Genomic DNA, 15,485 nt, shown 5'->3' with positions numbered 1-15,485 from the left:
CTAACTTTTTCAGTCCATGGTATGCAGGTAGTGAAGAGATGATGTGCTGTAATGTTCAGCAACCAATCAGTGAGATGTAATTAAGTGCTATAACCTCTAGCAACCAATCGGTGAATAGCAAGGATTTGCAGTAACCTCTGGCAACCAATCAGCAAGCAGAAATCATATGCTATAACCTCTAGCAACTAATCAGTGAGCTGTAATGTGTGCTGTAACCTCCGTCAATCAATTGCAATTGCTGCCTGACCTGCTGCAGTAAACTGATTTTGAGTTTAGCTGCTATTAATTGTATGTCTCAGAGCAGGTGGAGAGAGAAATTGCATGGGGGGGTGTGGAGGCAAGAAGTTCTTCGCCCAAGGTTTAATCAATATTAAAGATGGCTCTGGTTGACAGCTATAACTGACCCCAGTGACGATCACTCTCAGTTGGCTGGCACTTGGATTATTGCCTCAAGAACTGGAAAAATCTGTGTGCAGGATGAGGCTGGCATTGCCATTTCCATACTGTGCACAGTTTTTTATGTGAAAAGGGACTAGTTATGATTTATCAGTCCATACATACCAAGTACTTTTCACAAATCTACTACTTCAAATCATACAAGAAATGTTAGTACCTTAATGACATCTCCAAGAAGTTTGTTTGCTTCAGCATATGCCTTTTTCACCTCCTTGAATTTGTTGCCTAGCCCCATACTGTGAGCTTGGAAGTGAAGGTTGGTGTACTGGCCACCAGGGATCTCATTCTCATACACATCTGCATTTCCAGATTTCATAGTTGCTGTGCAGTCAAAGGCAGCATAAAGACCTCTTGTGACCTCCCAGTACTCGCTGTAGTCAAACACTTTTTCTAGCTGGATTCCTAGATAAAAAGAATGTAAAGTTGATACAATGTACAAAATAGAATACCATAACAGAACAAAGCACAAACTAAAGATTATTGAAAACATACAACTATTTGCTGTGCCTATTTGTTTTCCAACTCTTGGATAAGAAATAAAGGAGCGTAGTGAGAGGTCACATAAAGACATTATTGTCAAAAGGGGGACATAAATGTAAATTAATATACTCTGATCAGCCATGACTTTAATGACCACTGACAGGTTAAGTGAATATTATTGATTATCTTGTTACAATGGCATATGAATATCAGTGGGATATATTAGGCAGCAAGTAAACATGTTGCCCCTGAAGTTAATATGTTAAACACAGAAAAAATGGGCATCACAGTTTGTTGCCTAAGGGGCTGCGTAGCTGCAGACCAGTGAGGGTGCTCAAGGTTACTTGTGTCCACAGCCAAAAGCAACTACAATGGGCATGTGAGCATAAGAACTGGTTCACAGAGCAATGGAAGAAAGTGAACTGGTCTGATAAATCATGTTTTCTTTTACATCATATGGATGGCTGGGTGCGTGTGCCTCACTTACCTTGGGAAGATGCAGTATGGGAAGAAGGCAAGCCGTCATAGGCAGTGTGATGCTCTGAGCAATGTTCTGCCATTTGTGCAGATGGTACTTTGACACATACCACCTACCTAAACATTGTTGCTGAACAAGTACACAACTTCATGGAAATGGTATTCCCTGATGGCAGGTGTCTGTAAAATGTGCTGGAAAAACAATCCCAATCCACGAAGGCCAGACTTTACAATTTATATGAATTAAAGGATTTGCTACTGACAGCTTGGTGCCGGATAGTATACTGTCAGACGTCTAGTGGCATCCATGCTTCAATGGGTCTGGGCTGTTTTGCTAGCAAAAGGAGCAGTTTTGGCAGACAAATTAGGACCTATTCAATATTAGGTGGGTGGTTATGGCTTATCATTATAAAATGAAAAAGACATGGTGATTTTAGCATACGCATTACCAGCAATAAGAAAAAAAAAAGAAAGTCCATGGGGAATTTGCTTAACAAAACAAATTTTCAGTTTACGTAGGTGCATTGGCAATGGAATCCCTATACATGCACTTAAAGGGTAACTCTACTTTTGTGGGAAAATAGCAAATAAACAAAAAAACTATAGTGTATAGTTATAATTTTCAATCTGCAACACTGTAATCTTCTGTAAAATTGAATGCAATATGGCAGCCTGGAGGCCTTCCGTACACAGTTGTGAACAGAACTTTCCCAGAAATGTCATTTCCTGCTTGTATGATTGGCCCACTGATCTTCCCAGAAGTCTGCACTAAGACAGAAGTCAGATTTTAGGCATACTTTGCAGCAAAAATTAAATTTTTGGTGAGATACTCCCAAAGGGTTAATTACTTCTAAAAGGTATGACGACCCTGCAACTTTCCTCATTATAACACTGCAAGTGCATCAACTGATCAATAATGAAAAAGTCACTTCTATTTAGATTCACTAGGCACAATGATGTAGACAAACAGCCTTTTCTTCAGAGCATAAGCCTGCAACAAAATTTGTTAAAATCCTTGCAATGCACATTGATCATCCAGAGGGGATTGCTTCATTTGGAAACCAGATGTTTAAGGCCAGAGCAAAGGGGCGGAGTCTGAACATGGCGGCTGAGAGCATGCTGTAGGAGCTCTCTGACAAGCTCCACTTTCTGACCCCTCCAGGGGCCCCCCTAATGTAGGGAAGAAACCAGGCGAGACTCACCTCTAGGAGAGAGGTCTCGGCGGACCCGGCGAAGGAACTGTGGCATGGAGGGTTGGAGGCTGGAGACAGCGATCGGTCTTCCTGGAGTACGCCGGTGAGGACTCAGGACGGTTGTGTCGGGTTGCCGGGAGATGAGGAGACGCGGCGGGACCACGTGGTCAGTCGCAAAGGAGCGCTGGGAGAGGGGGAAGCCGGCCGGCGTCCCGAGGAGAGAAGGAGACGCCGGTCCGCTCCCCAGTTCGTGTGCCAGCCGGTTTTGTGGAGGGGAGTCAAGCCTGTGTCCCAGCCCGTTTTCCCTGGCCGGTCCCCTACTAAAATGGGGGAATAAAGAAAAGAAGAGACCCTGAGGAATCCCCCTAAGGACTGAACTTGAATGGAAAAACTGACATCTGCAGCCCGGAGCCGTCTCGCAAGAAAAGTAAGGAGGGCGAGTGAGAGCGGCTGGGGCTTGCAAGAGGCTATATGTTGTACAGTGCCATATAGAGGAGCAGGAGGTGAAGGAGAGAAGGGGGGATTCCCAGGGGTCATGAAGGAGTGGGAGAGAAGAGAGGACTGAGAGAATTAGAAACGAGTGGAAATGAACGCATAACAAGCCAAGTCTGAGTTCCCAGTATATAAATCTAATATTTACTTATCCTGAGCTTTGTAGAAGAGAATAAGATACACAGAAGATATGAAGAACAAAAGTGCTAAAGGAAGTGGACCCAAAGGGTCCCAAACTGATACGATTAAAAAATATACATCCCAGGGAAATGTGACCCGAGAAAGGTTTCAAGGTGTAAACGAAAAAGGTGAAATGGAAACTAGTTTGGAAAACAGTCCTAGACTATTGCCGAGTATGAATAGTAGTAGTCAAGAAATGGTAGTAAATATGGAGGTGAAAGATCTTGAAAGTGAACTACAAGTACCGAATAAAAAAGAGATGGCAGAAATGTTTAAATATCTGGAGAAAACAATAAAGCAAGAAATGGCAATTATGCGGAATGACTTGGGGCAGTTGTTATTGGGAGTGGAAGAAATGGAGGAGAAAGTTAAAAACCAGCCCCAAAACATATCCGAATTATAAAAAAGGATAACTAATATTGGGAAAGTTCAGAAGTTGCTTTATAAGATGGAGGTACAGGAAAACAGGGACAGGAGAAGTAATCTTAGGATACATGGAGTCCCAGAGATTTCAAAAGGGGAAGAATTGCAGGTAGTAGTTTGTAAAATTGTAAACTCCATAATGGACAGACCTGATACAGAGTTGATCAAATTGGATGGAGTTTTCAGAATAGGAAAGTTTCAAAACGGTAACGGGAAGGAAAAACCGAGAGACATAGTTGCTCAATTCCATAAATATGGGGATAAAGAAGAGATTTGGAGGAAGATCAAAGGAAGAACAAATATTAAGTATGGAGTAATAGACATTCAGATTTTTGCGGATTTAACACCTGAGACTTTATGGAGAAGGAGATCCTTGAAACCCTTGTTAGAGCAGATAAGAAAGCAGAATGTGCATTATAGATGGGGGACCCCAGAGTGCCTAATCGGATGAAAGAATGGAGTTACAGCTTATTTGAGGTTCCCTGAAGACTTGAGAGACTTCTGTGATAGATTGGACTTGCAGAGATTAGAGATTGCTGGATGGGAAGAAGAAGATAGGGAAAGAGGAGTTATGGGAAAAGAGGACTGGCACTATGCAAGGGGGGGGAAGTAGGGAGGGTATTTTTTTTCCCTTGCTCCTGTACCTTACTTTATCTCCCCTGGATCTCAGTTCTTAAAGGCTGGTGGTAATTTACCAGGTTAAATAAATAGATAGGGGGTAATTGGGGAGGTTGGAGGGAGGGAGAGCCGTTCATGGGCAGAGTTTAAACCCAAGGTTCGAACCAAAGGTGGGATTAGGCCCACAAATGGTTAGTAGGCAAATTGGAAGTCTAAAAATGGGAGGGGTAGTGAGGGGGGATGGGGGTGGGGTGGGAGGGAATGGATTGGGAGATGGGTGGGATGGGAGGGGGGGAGGGGTGGGAGGTGATAGATGAGAGGAGGGGTGGGATAGGGAGTCGAAAGGGAGGTGGTGTGGGTGGGGTTTTAGGGACAACACTCTGCATGATAGAAGGAGGTATAAAAGTAGAGATACAAGAAATATGGAAGATTTACGGTTTATAACATATAATGTAAATGAGTTGAACTGTCCTGGGAAGAGATTTAAGTTATTTAAAGAGTTGCAACATAGAGAAGCTTCGGTGTTTTTTTTGCAGGAGACACATCTTGAGATTAAGTAAAATATTAAGTTGAATTCTAGAAATTACCCAACATGGTTTTATGCAGATTACCCAATTAAGAGAGCTAAGGGAGTAGCAATAGGGTTTGCAAAAAACATAAGGTTGGAGATAGAGGAGAGAGAAATAGATACTGAGGGGAGATTTTTGTTTTTGAAAGGTAGAGTACAAGAGATGGAATGTACAATTGTGAATATTTATTGCCCAAATAAGAGACCGGCGTTATATCTGAAAGGTGTTTTGAGAAAACTGATGGCCTTCAAAAAGGGACGCTTGATAGTGGCAGGGGACTTGAATTTCTGTATGGATCCACAAATGGATACGACCTCTTCTGTGCAGCGAGAGGCAGGTAGGTCTCTGAGAACTTTAAAGAAGGTGATGCATGAGTGTCAACTGAAAGATTTTTGGAGAATAATACATGGAAAGGAGAGAGATTATACCTTGTTCTCTAATGCACAAGAGATTTATTCAAGATTGGACTATATATTGGTTGATCATTAACTTATAGAGATGGTGGCTAAAGTAGAAATAGAGGCAATGTCTCTCTCAGACCATGACCCTGTTATATTGAAATTAGAATGGGGGAGGCGGTTGACAGGTGGTATAGGGTGGAAGTTGAATGAGGCTCTTCTCCTGGATCAGGAGATTGATCAGAAGATTAGAGAAGAGATTGAAAGATTTTTTCAGGAGAATGAGACAGAGGAAGTGTCAGTGGCTACAGTATGGGAGCCCCATAAGGCCTACATAAGAGGTATATTGATCGCGTCCGGGGCAAAAACAAAAGGGAAAGAAGAGAGAAACTTACTGGGCTGTTAAAAGAAATATTTGACCTGCAGCAGATACATAAAAATAGAATAACAAAAGAGACAAGACAGAAGGTAATAAAAAAGAAAGAAGAACTAGAGACATTGATGGAGGAGGAGAGGAGAAGAGTTTTTAATAGAGTGGCAAGTGAGAGGTATAGATGGGGAGATAGACCAGGAAAATATTTAATGAGAGCCTTGAGGAAAAAGAAAAACAGGAATTATATAGAAAAAATAAGAAACCCCAAAGGAGAAACAATTCATTCTACTAAAGAGATCGTCAAGGTGTTTAAGGAATATTATAATAAATTGTATAATATTACTTCCCAGGATTCAGTAAATAAAAGTGGAAATGAGAGCAGAGAAAAAAGAAGGGTATATTTAAAACATGCAGGACTATCGAAGTTAAGTGAAGATCAACTGAATTCCCTTGATTTAGAAATTACGCAGGAGGAAATAAAACTAGCATTAAAGAGTACCATGACTGGGAAAAGTCCAGGCTCAGAAGGATATACTGTGAGGTGCAATAAAAAATACAGTGAATTGTTAATACCTAAATTGAAGAAATACATGAACGCCCTGGGTGGGGAGATGGAGATGAGGCGGGAATCTTTACAGGCTCATGTGGTGCTTATTCAAAAGGAAGGGAAGGATGCTTCTCAGTGTTCTAGTTATAGACCAATTTCACTTTTGAACATAGACACTAAGTTATATGCAAAGGTTTTAGCAAATAGGTTGAAAAATTTAATGCCAGAGTGGATTCAGGGGGACCAGGTGGGATTTGTGCCAGGGAGGGAGGGTAGAGACAATGGGTTGAGAACTTTGTTGCTTATCCAGAAGGCTAGGAAGGGGAAAACTCCGGTAGTGGTGCTTTCGATTGATGCTGAAAAGGCATTCGATTGAGTAGATTGGAGCTTTATGATGGACACTCTGGAGACTCTAGGATTGGGAGTTAGAATGAGAGAGTGGATAGGAAAATTGTATAGAAAGCCCTCCGCGGTTATTGTGGTTAACGGAGAGAGGTCAGAAACTATTGGGATGTCAAATGGAACAAGACAGGGATGCCCACTGTCCCCATTGTTGTATGTATTATCATTGGAACCTTTGCTGGCAACAATTAGGAAAAACATGGACATAAAAGGAATACAGATAGGAGGAATTGAACATAAAGTGGCAGCGTTTGCGGATGACCTGTTGTTCTATGTGGGAAATCCTAGGATAACACTCCCAAATTTAATTAAGAGCTTAAACGAATATGGGGAGCTATCAAATTTGAAAATCAATCCAACAAAAACTGAGATCTTAAATGTAAATCTTCTGAATAGTGAAAAAGAAAAGATACAAAAAGAATTCCCTTTTATATGGAAGAATAGAGAGATAAAATATCTAGGGGTTAAACTCACTGTTACATATACGAACCTGTATAAACTAAATTATATCCCACTTTTAAATGAGATTAAGGAGGAATTAAAGAAATTGGGAGGAGGTAATCCATCTTGGATAGGGTGTATTAATCTGGTAAAAATGGTAATTGTACCTAAAATCCTGTATAAATTTCAGATGATCCCTGTTAAACTTCTGGAGGTTTTTTTCAAGGTAATTAAAAAGATGTTAACAAGATACATATGGAAAAATAAAAAACCTAGAATATCTTATGATTTGTTGAGTAGAAATAAAGAGAGGATTGGGAGTGCACGATTTTAAGAGATATTATAGAACAGCGGTTCTAGCAAGAATCTATGACTGGACACACAATCCAGAGGGGAAAAGGTGGGTCAAGACTGAAAATGAATTAAGTGGAGCTGACTTGAGTAAAATCATATGGGTACCAGCACAATATAGATTAAAAGATACCACGAGTGTTTATACATTAAATGTTTTAAAGGTTTGGGATAAATTGCACAAGCTTATGAAATGGGATTTTAATTCACAATTAATTTCACTGAGGAACACAGAATATTTTACTCCAGGTAGGGAGGAGAGCACAGGAAAATGGATTAAAAAGGAGGATATTCAACTGAGTGATATTATGGAAGGGCAGGTATTGAGAACACTTAAGGATTTGAAAAAGGATAAAAGGGAACTTTTTATTAAGATTGATGAGTGGAGATATCACCAATTAAAACACTGTGTTGGGAATCTTCCGAAAACCTTTGAGATTGAGAAAGGATTGGAATCTGTTTGAGAGGTCGTTGGAATCACATGGAGATGGGAAATGGGGCATGGCAAAAGTTTATAAGATTCTCACCGAGTTAGACACACACACAAAGTCAATGCACATAGTAAAATGGGAAAGGGATTTTGGAATAGAGATAGATGAAGACAAACAAAGGAAAATATATAGACTAACACACGAGAATATAAGCATGAGAGAGGTGGAGGTAAACTATAAGTGTTTAAAGAGATGGCACATTGCACCGAACGTTGAATATAAGATGAGTGGGGAGAATACACCAGAGTGTTGGTGGGGGTGTGGAAAGATAGGTATGTTATATCATATATGGTGGGAGTGCCCAAAGATTCAAGGTTTCTGGGGGACAATGGTTCATTTAATTGGGATAATCTCTGGGACAAAGATAGGTTTGGACCCAGACTTGTGTCTACTACATAGTTCAGAGCTATCAGTGAATAAATACAAGGATTCGGGTATATGGTTTTATCTGAACCCGGCAAAGGGTCTGATACCTAAGTTTTGGCATAGCTCAGAGGTGCCGCGAGAAGAGGATTGGGTGGAAAGAGTGAACTAGATATGTAGGATGGAGAAACTGTATTATATGCAAGAAGACAAGATGGAGTTATATTACAGGAGGTGGGGAAAATGGGCGGATTATGTGTCCAAGGTGAAATATACGAAGTAGTAGAGTGGAATAGGTAAAAGTACATATTACTTAGGAAAAGATGTAATGAGAACTGCAGAGTGGGTGGTTTTATTTGTGGGGGAGGTAGATTTTTTCGGGGTGGGTGGGGGTATTAGTTAGGGAGGGGTGGAGGTAAAGGGAATAAAGATAGAAGGGAAATAAAATGGTACCATCTTTTAGGGTAGTAGGCTGGGGAAAATGCCTGGAATGTAGGCTTCTAGCATTCCAGGCATTTGTCCCAGGATGCATACTGCCCTAAAGTTTTGTACCACTTTGTGCACTATCGATGGCACAGATCAGCTTCAGCAAATGGCCCCTAAAGGAAATTCTTCAGTTTTCTATTTCTTGACTTAACAATAGACCAAGGTGTGCAATCTAAAACAGTGTGGCAGATGTGTAGTAGGAGTCATTCTCTACAATGAATGATCTATGTTGTATAATGACCAAAAAAATGCAAGCTAATTTTTCAGGAAGATGTCCACCCTGTGGCAGATTACATTTTCTCTCATGCTCTGTCAATATTCCGAGATCATATTGTCTTCATATACACAGATGAAAAATTCCAAGAACTGCTTAAAATTTCCATTAATACCTAGCGCCACCTAGTGGCCAATTGTGGTATTTTTACTAAATGGGAAAAAAAATTAACAACACAGCAAATAGCCTAATAACATTGACTGCACAGAACAAATATATCTGCACTTTTACTTGGCAAATTACTATGCAAATGTTTTATAAACACACCCCAATGTGTTCTCTCTGCTGAGGTGACAAGGCCTCTCAGAAAGTATCACACATCATAAGTTATCACTTATGTCATTAGCTGGGAAAACTCTGTTCTATATATACTGTATTTATTTATTACAGAAATTCATACAGCACCAATAATTTGCACACCCTTTTTCAAACAGCAAATTCCCATCAGTCCCTGCCATCAAGGAGCTTACAATCTAAGGTCTCAATCTCACATACATACACATATGTGCCTTTTGGAGAAGGATCTGGGAGTTCTGGTAGATCGCAAGCTTAATAATGGCATGCAATGCCAAGCTGCTGTTTCTAAAGTGAGCAAAATTCTCTCTTGTATTAAAAGAGGCATAGACTCCAGAGAGAGAGATATCATTTTACCCCTGTACAAATCATTAGTAAGACCTCATCTGGCATATGCAGTTCAGTTTTGGGCACCAATTCACAAAAAGAACATTGGGGAACTGGAGAAAGTACAGAGAAGGGCAACCAAACTGATAAGAGGCATGGAGGAGATCAGCTATGAGGAAAGATTAGAGGAACTGAATTTATTCACTCTTGAGAAGAGGAGATTAAGGGGGGATATGATCAACATGTATAAATACATCAGTGGTTCATATAGTGAACTGGGTGTAGAGTTATTCACCCTGAGGTCATCACAGAGGACGAGGGAGCACTCTTTACGTCTGGAGGAAAAGAAATGTAATCTCCAAACACGGAAAGGTTTCTTCACAGTGAGAGCTGTGAAAATGTGAAATAGACTCCCTCAAGAGTTGGCTCTGGCCAGCTCAGTGGACTGCTTCAAAAAAATTCTTTCTCAGATACACAGAATATAACTGGATACTAACATTTATAGGTAAAGTTGATCCAGGGAATATCTGCTTGCCTCTCGGGGGATCAGGAAGGAATTTTTTTCTCAGCAGGAGCAAATTGGATCATGCTTTGCTGGGTTTTTTTGCCTTCCTCTGGATCAACTGTGGGTATAGGATTATAACTTTTTTTTTTATTTTTTATGGTTGAACTGGATGGACTTTTGTCTTTTTTCAGCCAGACTAACAATGTAACAGGAGACAATTTACCCACAAGCATGTCTTCAGAGTGGGGGAACAAACTACAGTACACGAGCATTAGAAAAGATTCAAACTCCATGCAGATAATGTCCTGGCCAAGATTCAAACCGGAGACTGCGCTATGCTATTCCTTCTTGAACTTAAAACTAGGAGGAACTGTAATGAAACACATTCATATCTGTATCTTAATTATGAACCTGGCAGTTTTTGTTTTATACAAATAGTCACAATGTACATCAAATACTGCAAAGCCATAAGGGAGAGTTTTTTTTTACTTTATGAAAGTATAGCTCCTTTTATAAATGAAGTCAGGCCATAGAAAGTACTTATTTCAAGTTGACATGTACATTTATTTTACTTACAAATAATAAGTCAGTGTACATAAAGGTTACCAAAAATGTTAGTAAAGAAAACTATGGATATCACTGATTACCAACAACAGATATACTAGTGGCATCATTATGGGAATAACTGTAGTCAGCAATGCCTTCCTTCACTTCTGGGATTCCTGCCAATAGTTACCAATGGTATTCCAAACCAAGTCAGAAGCAGCATCACTTATAGCTTAATAACCTCAAAAATTGCTAACGACTACTGACAAAGTAAATAACCTCAATAATTGCTAACAACTACTGACAAAAACGGCATCAATGCCAAGACAACTGACATTATAACAGGTACCAATTATATTCCTGCTGGGCAGTGGACATCAATCACATGCTGGCATTAAAAAATGTGTATTATGTATGGGTTGTTAAAATTTGGCCAGCATGATGCCACATGTGCCTGAGATGTATAGCACTGCATTTTATCTGGGCACAATCACTAAGCCATGCAACAATGAACTTTCAAGCTACATTTGGATATGTGTTAAACATATTGATAAATATATTTTTCTTCTTTCTAGGACACATTTACTACCTTTTATGGTTATAGACAGCAGACCATAATAAAAAATCATATCACTAAACATGGTTCACAGTACATACAGATTCAAAGAGAGGTAGAATTACTATTTAATTAAATAATACTGCAGTATTCTCTAATATATTTGAGACATGTGCATTACATCCACAATGTTCAGTGCTACGTGGCATCATAACACAATCTACAATGACAATAAATATCAAGCAGTGTAAATATTGCTTCATCTAACTATAAACTGTTCTAATACAAATAAAAATATAATATAATGTTAATACCCTAATACATAATATATGACAAGTAAGGTTAGGGCTCATTCACATACCCCTACTTAGCAAAATATATTTTACTTCTCTCTGAGTTGCTACTAGAAATGAAAGAATCTCCCCAATGGAGCCTTCTTTGCACTACCAAGAAAAAAGTTTTTTTTGTATATACCTTAAACCCATTTCTAGAAGTTCATTAAGGGACACACAATTGGGTTATTTTGTTAAAACTGGGTTATACTTCAGCCTACATATGCATTGAGCAATATCGAGTAAAAATCTATTGGCCAACCTGTTATAACCTCACTCGTTCATGCTTCAGATTTTATAGAAAAGTAGTAAAAGGAGTACATCACAAACCTAGAAGGGTGAGAGCAGTGTACAAATGAATGCCGTGAAACATTGTACAGTAAGCCTCACTCAATAAGGGACACAGGAATCAGTTTTTCTGTGAAAGCTGAGATGTCTAAAAGCAGTGATACTGAGGGGCGGGCAACAATAATGCAAACATTAATAGGTTCACTTTAAAAAAAAAAAAAAAAAATCAGAGCTGCCTGAAGCACCTTATGCCTGAAACTTGCATCGGATGAGGCTTCAACAGTCATTCATCAAAAGAACCCCAATGGCTCAAAATGGAGGTTTTCTATTTATTAAAAAAAACAATTTTTATTGGTTGAACTAGATGGTGTGTGTCTTTTTAAACCTGGCTACTACTAAAATTGATATTGCTCAGAAGCATTTAGACAAAATAAATGTGGAAAAATCATCTGGACCAGATGGCTTACACACACACGCCCTTATGGAGCTGAGCTCTGTTAAGCCATTGTTTCTCATTTTAAGAGCGTCTAATGACTAGCTTGTTACCAGTGCATATATACTTAAAAAGAGATCAAAGTCTTTACCAAGTAACTATAGATAGGTTAGTTTACCATCTATAGTCAATGTATGATGCATCATACATACTAGGGGGAGTACAACTGGGGAAATCAATGGTGGAGAAGGATCTGAGAGTTCTGGTAGATAACAAGCTTAATAAATGGAATGCAGTGCCAAGCTGTGGTTTCTAAAGTGAGCAAAATCCTCTCTTGTATTAAAATAGGTATAGACTCCAGAGACAGAGAGATCATTTTACCCCTGTACAAATCATTAGTAAGACCTGATCTGGAATATGCAGTTCAGAGAAGTACAGAGAAGGGCAACCAAACTGATAAGAGGCATGGAGGAGCTCAGCTATGAGGAAAGATTAGAGGAACTGAATGTATTCTCTCTTGAGAAGAGGAGATTAAGGGGGGATATGATCAACATATATAAATACATCAGTGGTCCATATAGTTTTTTAGTTTTTAGTTTATAGGTTTTTTTTGCCTTCCTCTGGATCAACTGTGGGTGTAGGATTATAACTTTTTTTTTTTAATGGTTGAACTGGATGGACTTTTGTCTTTTTTCAGCCAGACTAACTATGTAATATGCTTGAGAGTTTAATAAAAGACCAAAAAAAGAGTGTTTGCTAGAAAACAATATTTTAAGCAATAGACAGCATAGATTCATGAAGGACCTAAGTTGTCAAACAAATCTGATTTCAATTTATGAGGAGGTAAGCAAACGTTTAGACAAAGGAGTGGCTGTGCATATAGTATACTTGGGTTTTGCAAAAGCGTTTGGCAATTCCCCACACAGTGTACAATGCCTTTAAAAAATAGATGGATGCATTCCTTAATGCACAAAATATAACTTGACATTATTATTATACAGGATTTATATAGCGCCAACAGTTTGCTCAGTGCTTTACAATATATTATGAATATTTATTGGTAATAACACTAGAGATTTTGGATCCAGGACATATCCAACTGACTCCCGGGACATCAGGAAGGAGTGCTTTTTCTTTCCTCTGGATCAACTGTGGGTATAGTATTCTGTATATGGAGGTTTTCTATTTACAAATTCTATTCAATAGTTCTATTGGTTTTTAGTGTCTTTTTTTTCTAAACTTAGAGAATGTGTGAATAGAAAACATGACAGCCTTGCAAATCTTGGAAACCATTACCCAAAAAGCCTAGAAAGTATTTCTAATGTAAGTAGTAGCTAAAAGGTTAACCCATACAGCATGAACTGCATCCAGGGAAATTTCCTTTTAATGCACTGGAGATGGACAGAGCAATAAAAGAACAATGTCCTGGTTGAGGTGAAAGGTCAAAACCACCTTAGGAAGGAAGGAGACTCTAGGCCTCCATGCCACCTTATTCTTGTGTAAAACCTTACAGGGTTCTTTACAGAACAAGGAGGCAGTCTCGACAAGCATCTGGCAGAGGTGAGAACAACAAGGAAAGCTTCTTTGTTGGTGAGAGTAGAAAGGGGAATACCCAAAATGGGTTCAAAAAGCAGTCTTTGAATAGCTGAGAAAACCAAATTCAAGTTGCAAGAAGTCAAGAGTGGCTGTAATCTACATTATGGACACCCCATACAAAAGTTTTGACCAATGAATGGAAGGCTAGTAGTCCTTGAAATAAGATTGAAAGAACCCAGATTGTCGTTTTGATGATACTCAGGGCCAAATCTTGATCCTGAAAGTTTAGGATTCTTCCCACTGAGAGTTTCCTGGAGGTACAATTCCCTTTGCATCAGGTAAACTAACCATTTCATGTGCAATGGTGGGCCTTGCTGTAGGTGACTTTGCAGCTTTTAACAAAGTGGGAATTACTGAATCAGAGAGAACCCAGTTTCTCAAACCCCATATTTCAACAACTACATGATTAACCCTTTCACTGCCATTGATGTATGTCATAGGTCATAGATTGACAGCTGTAGGTGGGAGGGGGGTTTCCACACGCTTCCAGCTGCTGACAAGCTGACTGTTGGGTGCTGAGTGTGATTTGCGCTCAATTAGCTTCAGTGGAGTCTCAGGACTTGGCAACCCAGAAAATTCATGTTAAGAGCAGACTGATACTAAAACAAGTCTCCAAGAACCCCAAAAGGACATTGTGAGTTGCTCAGATACTGTAGAGTTGCATGTATGTATAATCAGAAAGAAAATGTGCCAATTTAGTCTTCATGAGAAGTGTGCTAAGAAAAAAATTATACAGTTTGCATTATATCACAGTGTAATAGATGAGACTATGAGGCCATCAGTTTTAAAGCTGAAGCTCGAACCAGAAATGAGTGTCACACGATAATGTTACAAAGCATATTAACTAATCTGCCAAGGAATGGCTCAAAAAGAAATAAACATAGAAGGGTATGGACTGCTCTAGTTAAAACTTAATTTAATTCCCACAGAAAGTTTTTGGGGGATTTTAAAATTGACAGTTCATGCAAGGAAACCCATACACATCTAACAGCTAAAGAAATTTTGCATGGAGATGTAGTCAAAAACTTCAGTGAGTCAATGTCAGAGACTGATGGGCAGTTTTTTTAAATGCCTACAAGAAGTAATATCTGCAAAATGAGCTGCCAATGTTAAGCGTGTACTTTATACGATTACATCTAATATTTTTATTGCATACATTTTTCTTGTGTTTTTATTCAACTATATCACCTTTAAGTGTAGGCACTGTTTGAATAAAGATCTAATGTTTGCCTGTTGAAAGAGGTCAACAATTTCAATGTACATACATACACATGGGTAGGTATTGAATGAATATACCTATTCACAGAAACTGACATATGAGCACCCAGATTTCACATTTGCCATAGAATGGGTTAGTGTGTTTTAAAGAAAACACACAGCATGCAGCTCAACCTTGCCCCACGCCAGACTTTTCATACAGAATAAGATGCCAGCTGCTAATCACTGCTTAAGAGGCAGAACTCCCATGGTACACGTAACACTTGCAATTTGTTGCTTTTAAAACTCAGAGAGCCTGCCAAAATGACTGCCAGGGAGAGCACAGGGGGGCCATTATTACACAAGCAAAATGAAGTGGATTCCCTCCATGAGCAAA

General features: G+C 39.2%; 1 protein-coding gene across 4 annotated transcripts in view; it reads right to left on the bottom strand.

Moving 5' to 3' along the window:
- The window catches only part of PC (pyruvate carboxylase), a 1,112,699-nt gene that overhangs the window by 44,859 nt on the left and 1,052,355 nt on the right, over positions 1 to 15,485 (bottom strand). For all 4 annotated transcript variants that reach the window (XM_089689964.1, XM_089689966.1, XM_089689965.1 and 1 more), the window contains one exon: positions 614 to 858. In XM_089689964.1, the coding sequence (XP_089546090.1) occupies positions 614 to 858 (245 nt within the window). The remainder of the gene's footprint in view (positions 1 to 613; positions 859 to 15,485) is intronic.

Source organism: Staurois parvus, unplaced genomic scaffold (assembly GCF_062004578.1).
Source record: "Staurois parvus isolate SC_StPar_1 unplaced genomic scaffold, SC_StPar_1.0 ptg000505l, whole genome shotgun sequence".
In the NCBI taxonomy this organism is placed as follows: domain Eukaryota; kingdom Metazoa; phylum Chordata; class Amphibia; order Anura; family Ranidae; genus Staurois; species Staurois parvus.
Note: the sequence above shows the minus strand (reverse complement) of the source record. Positions and strands in the feature narration are given on the sequence as shown.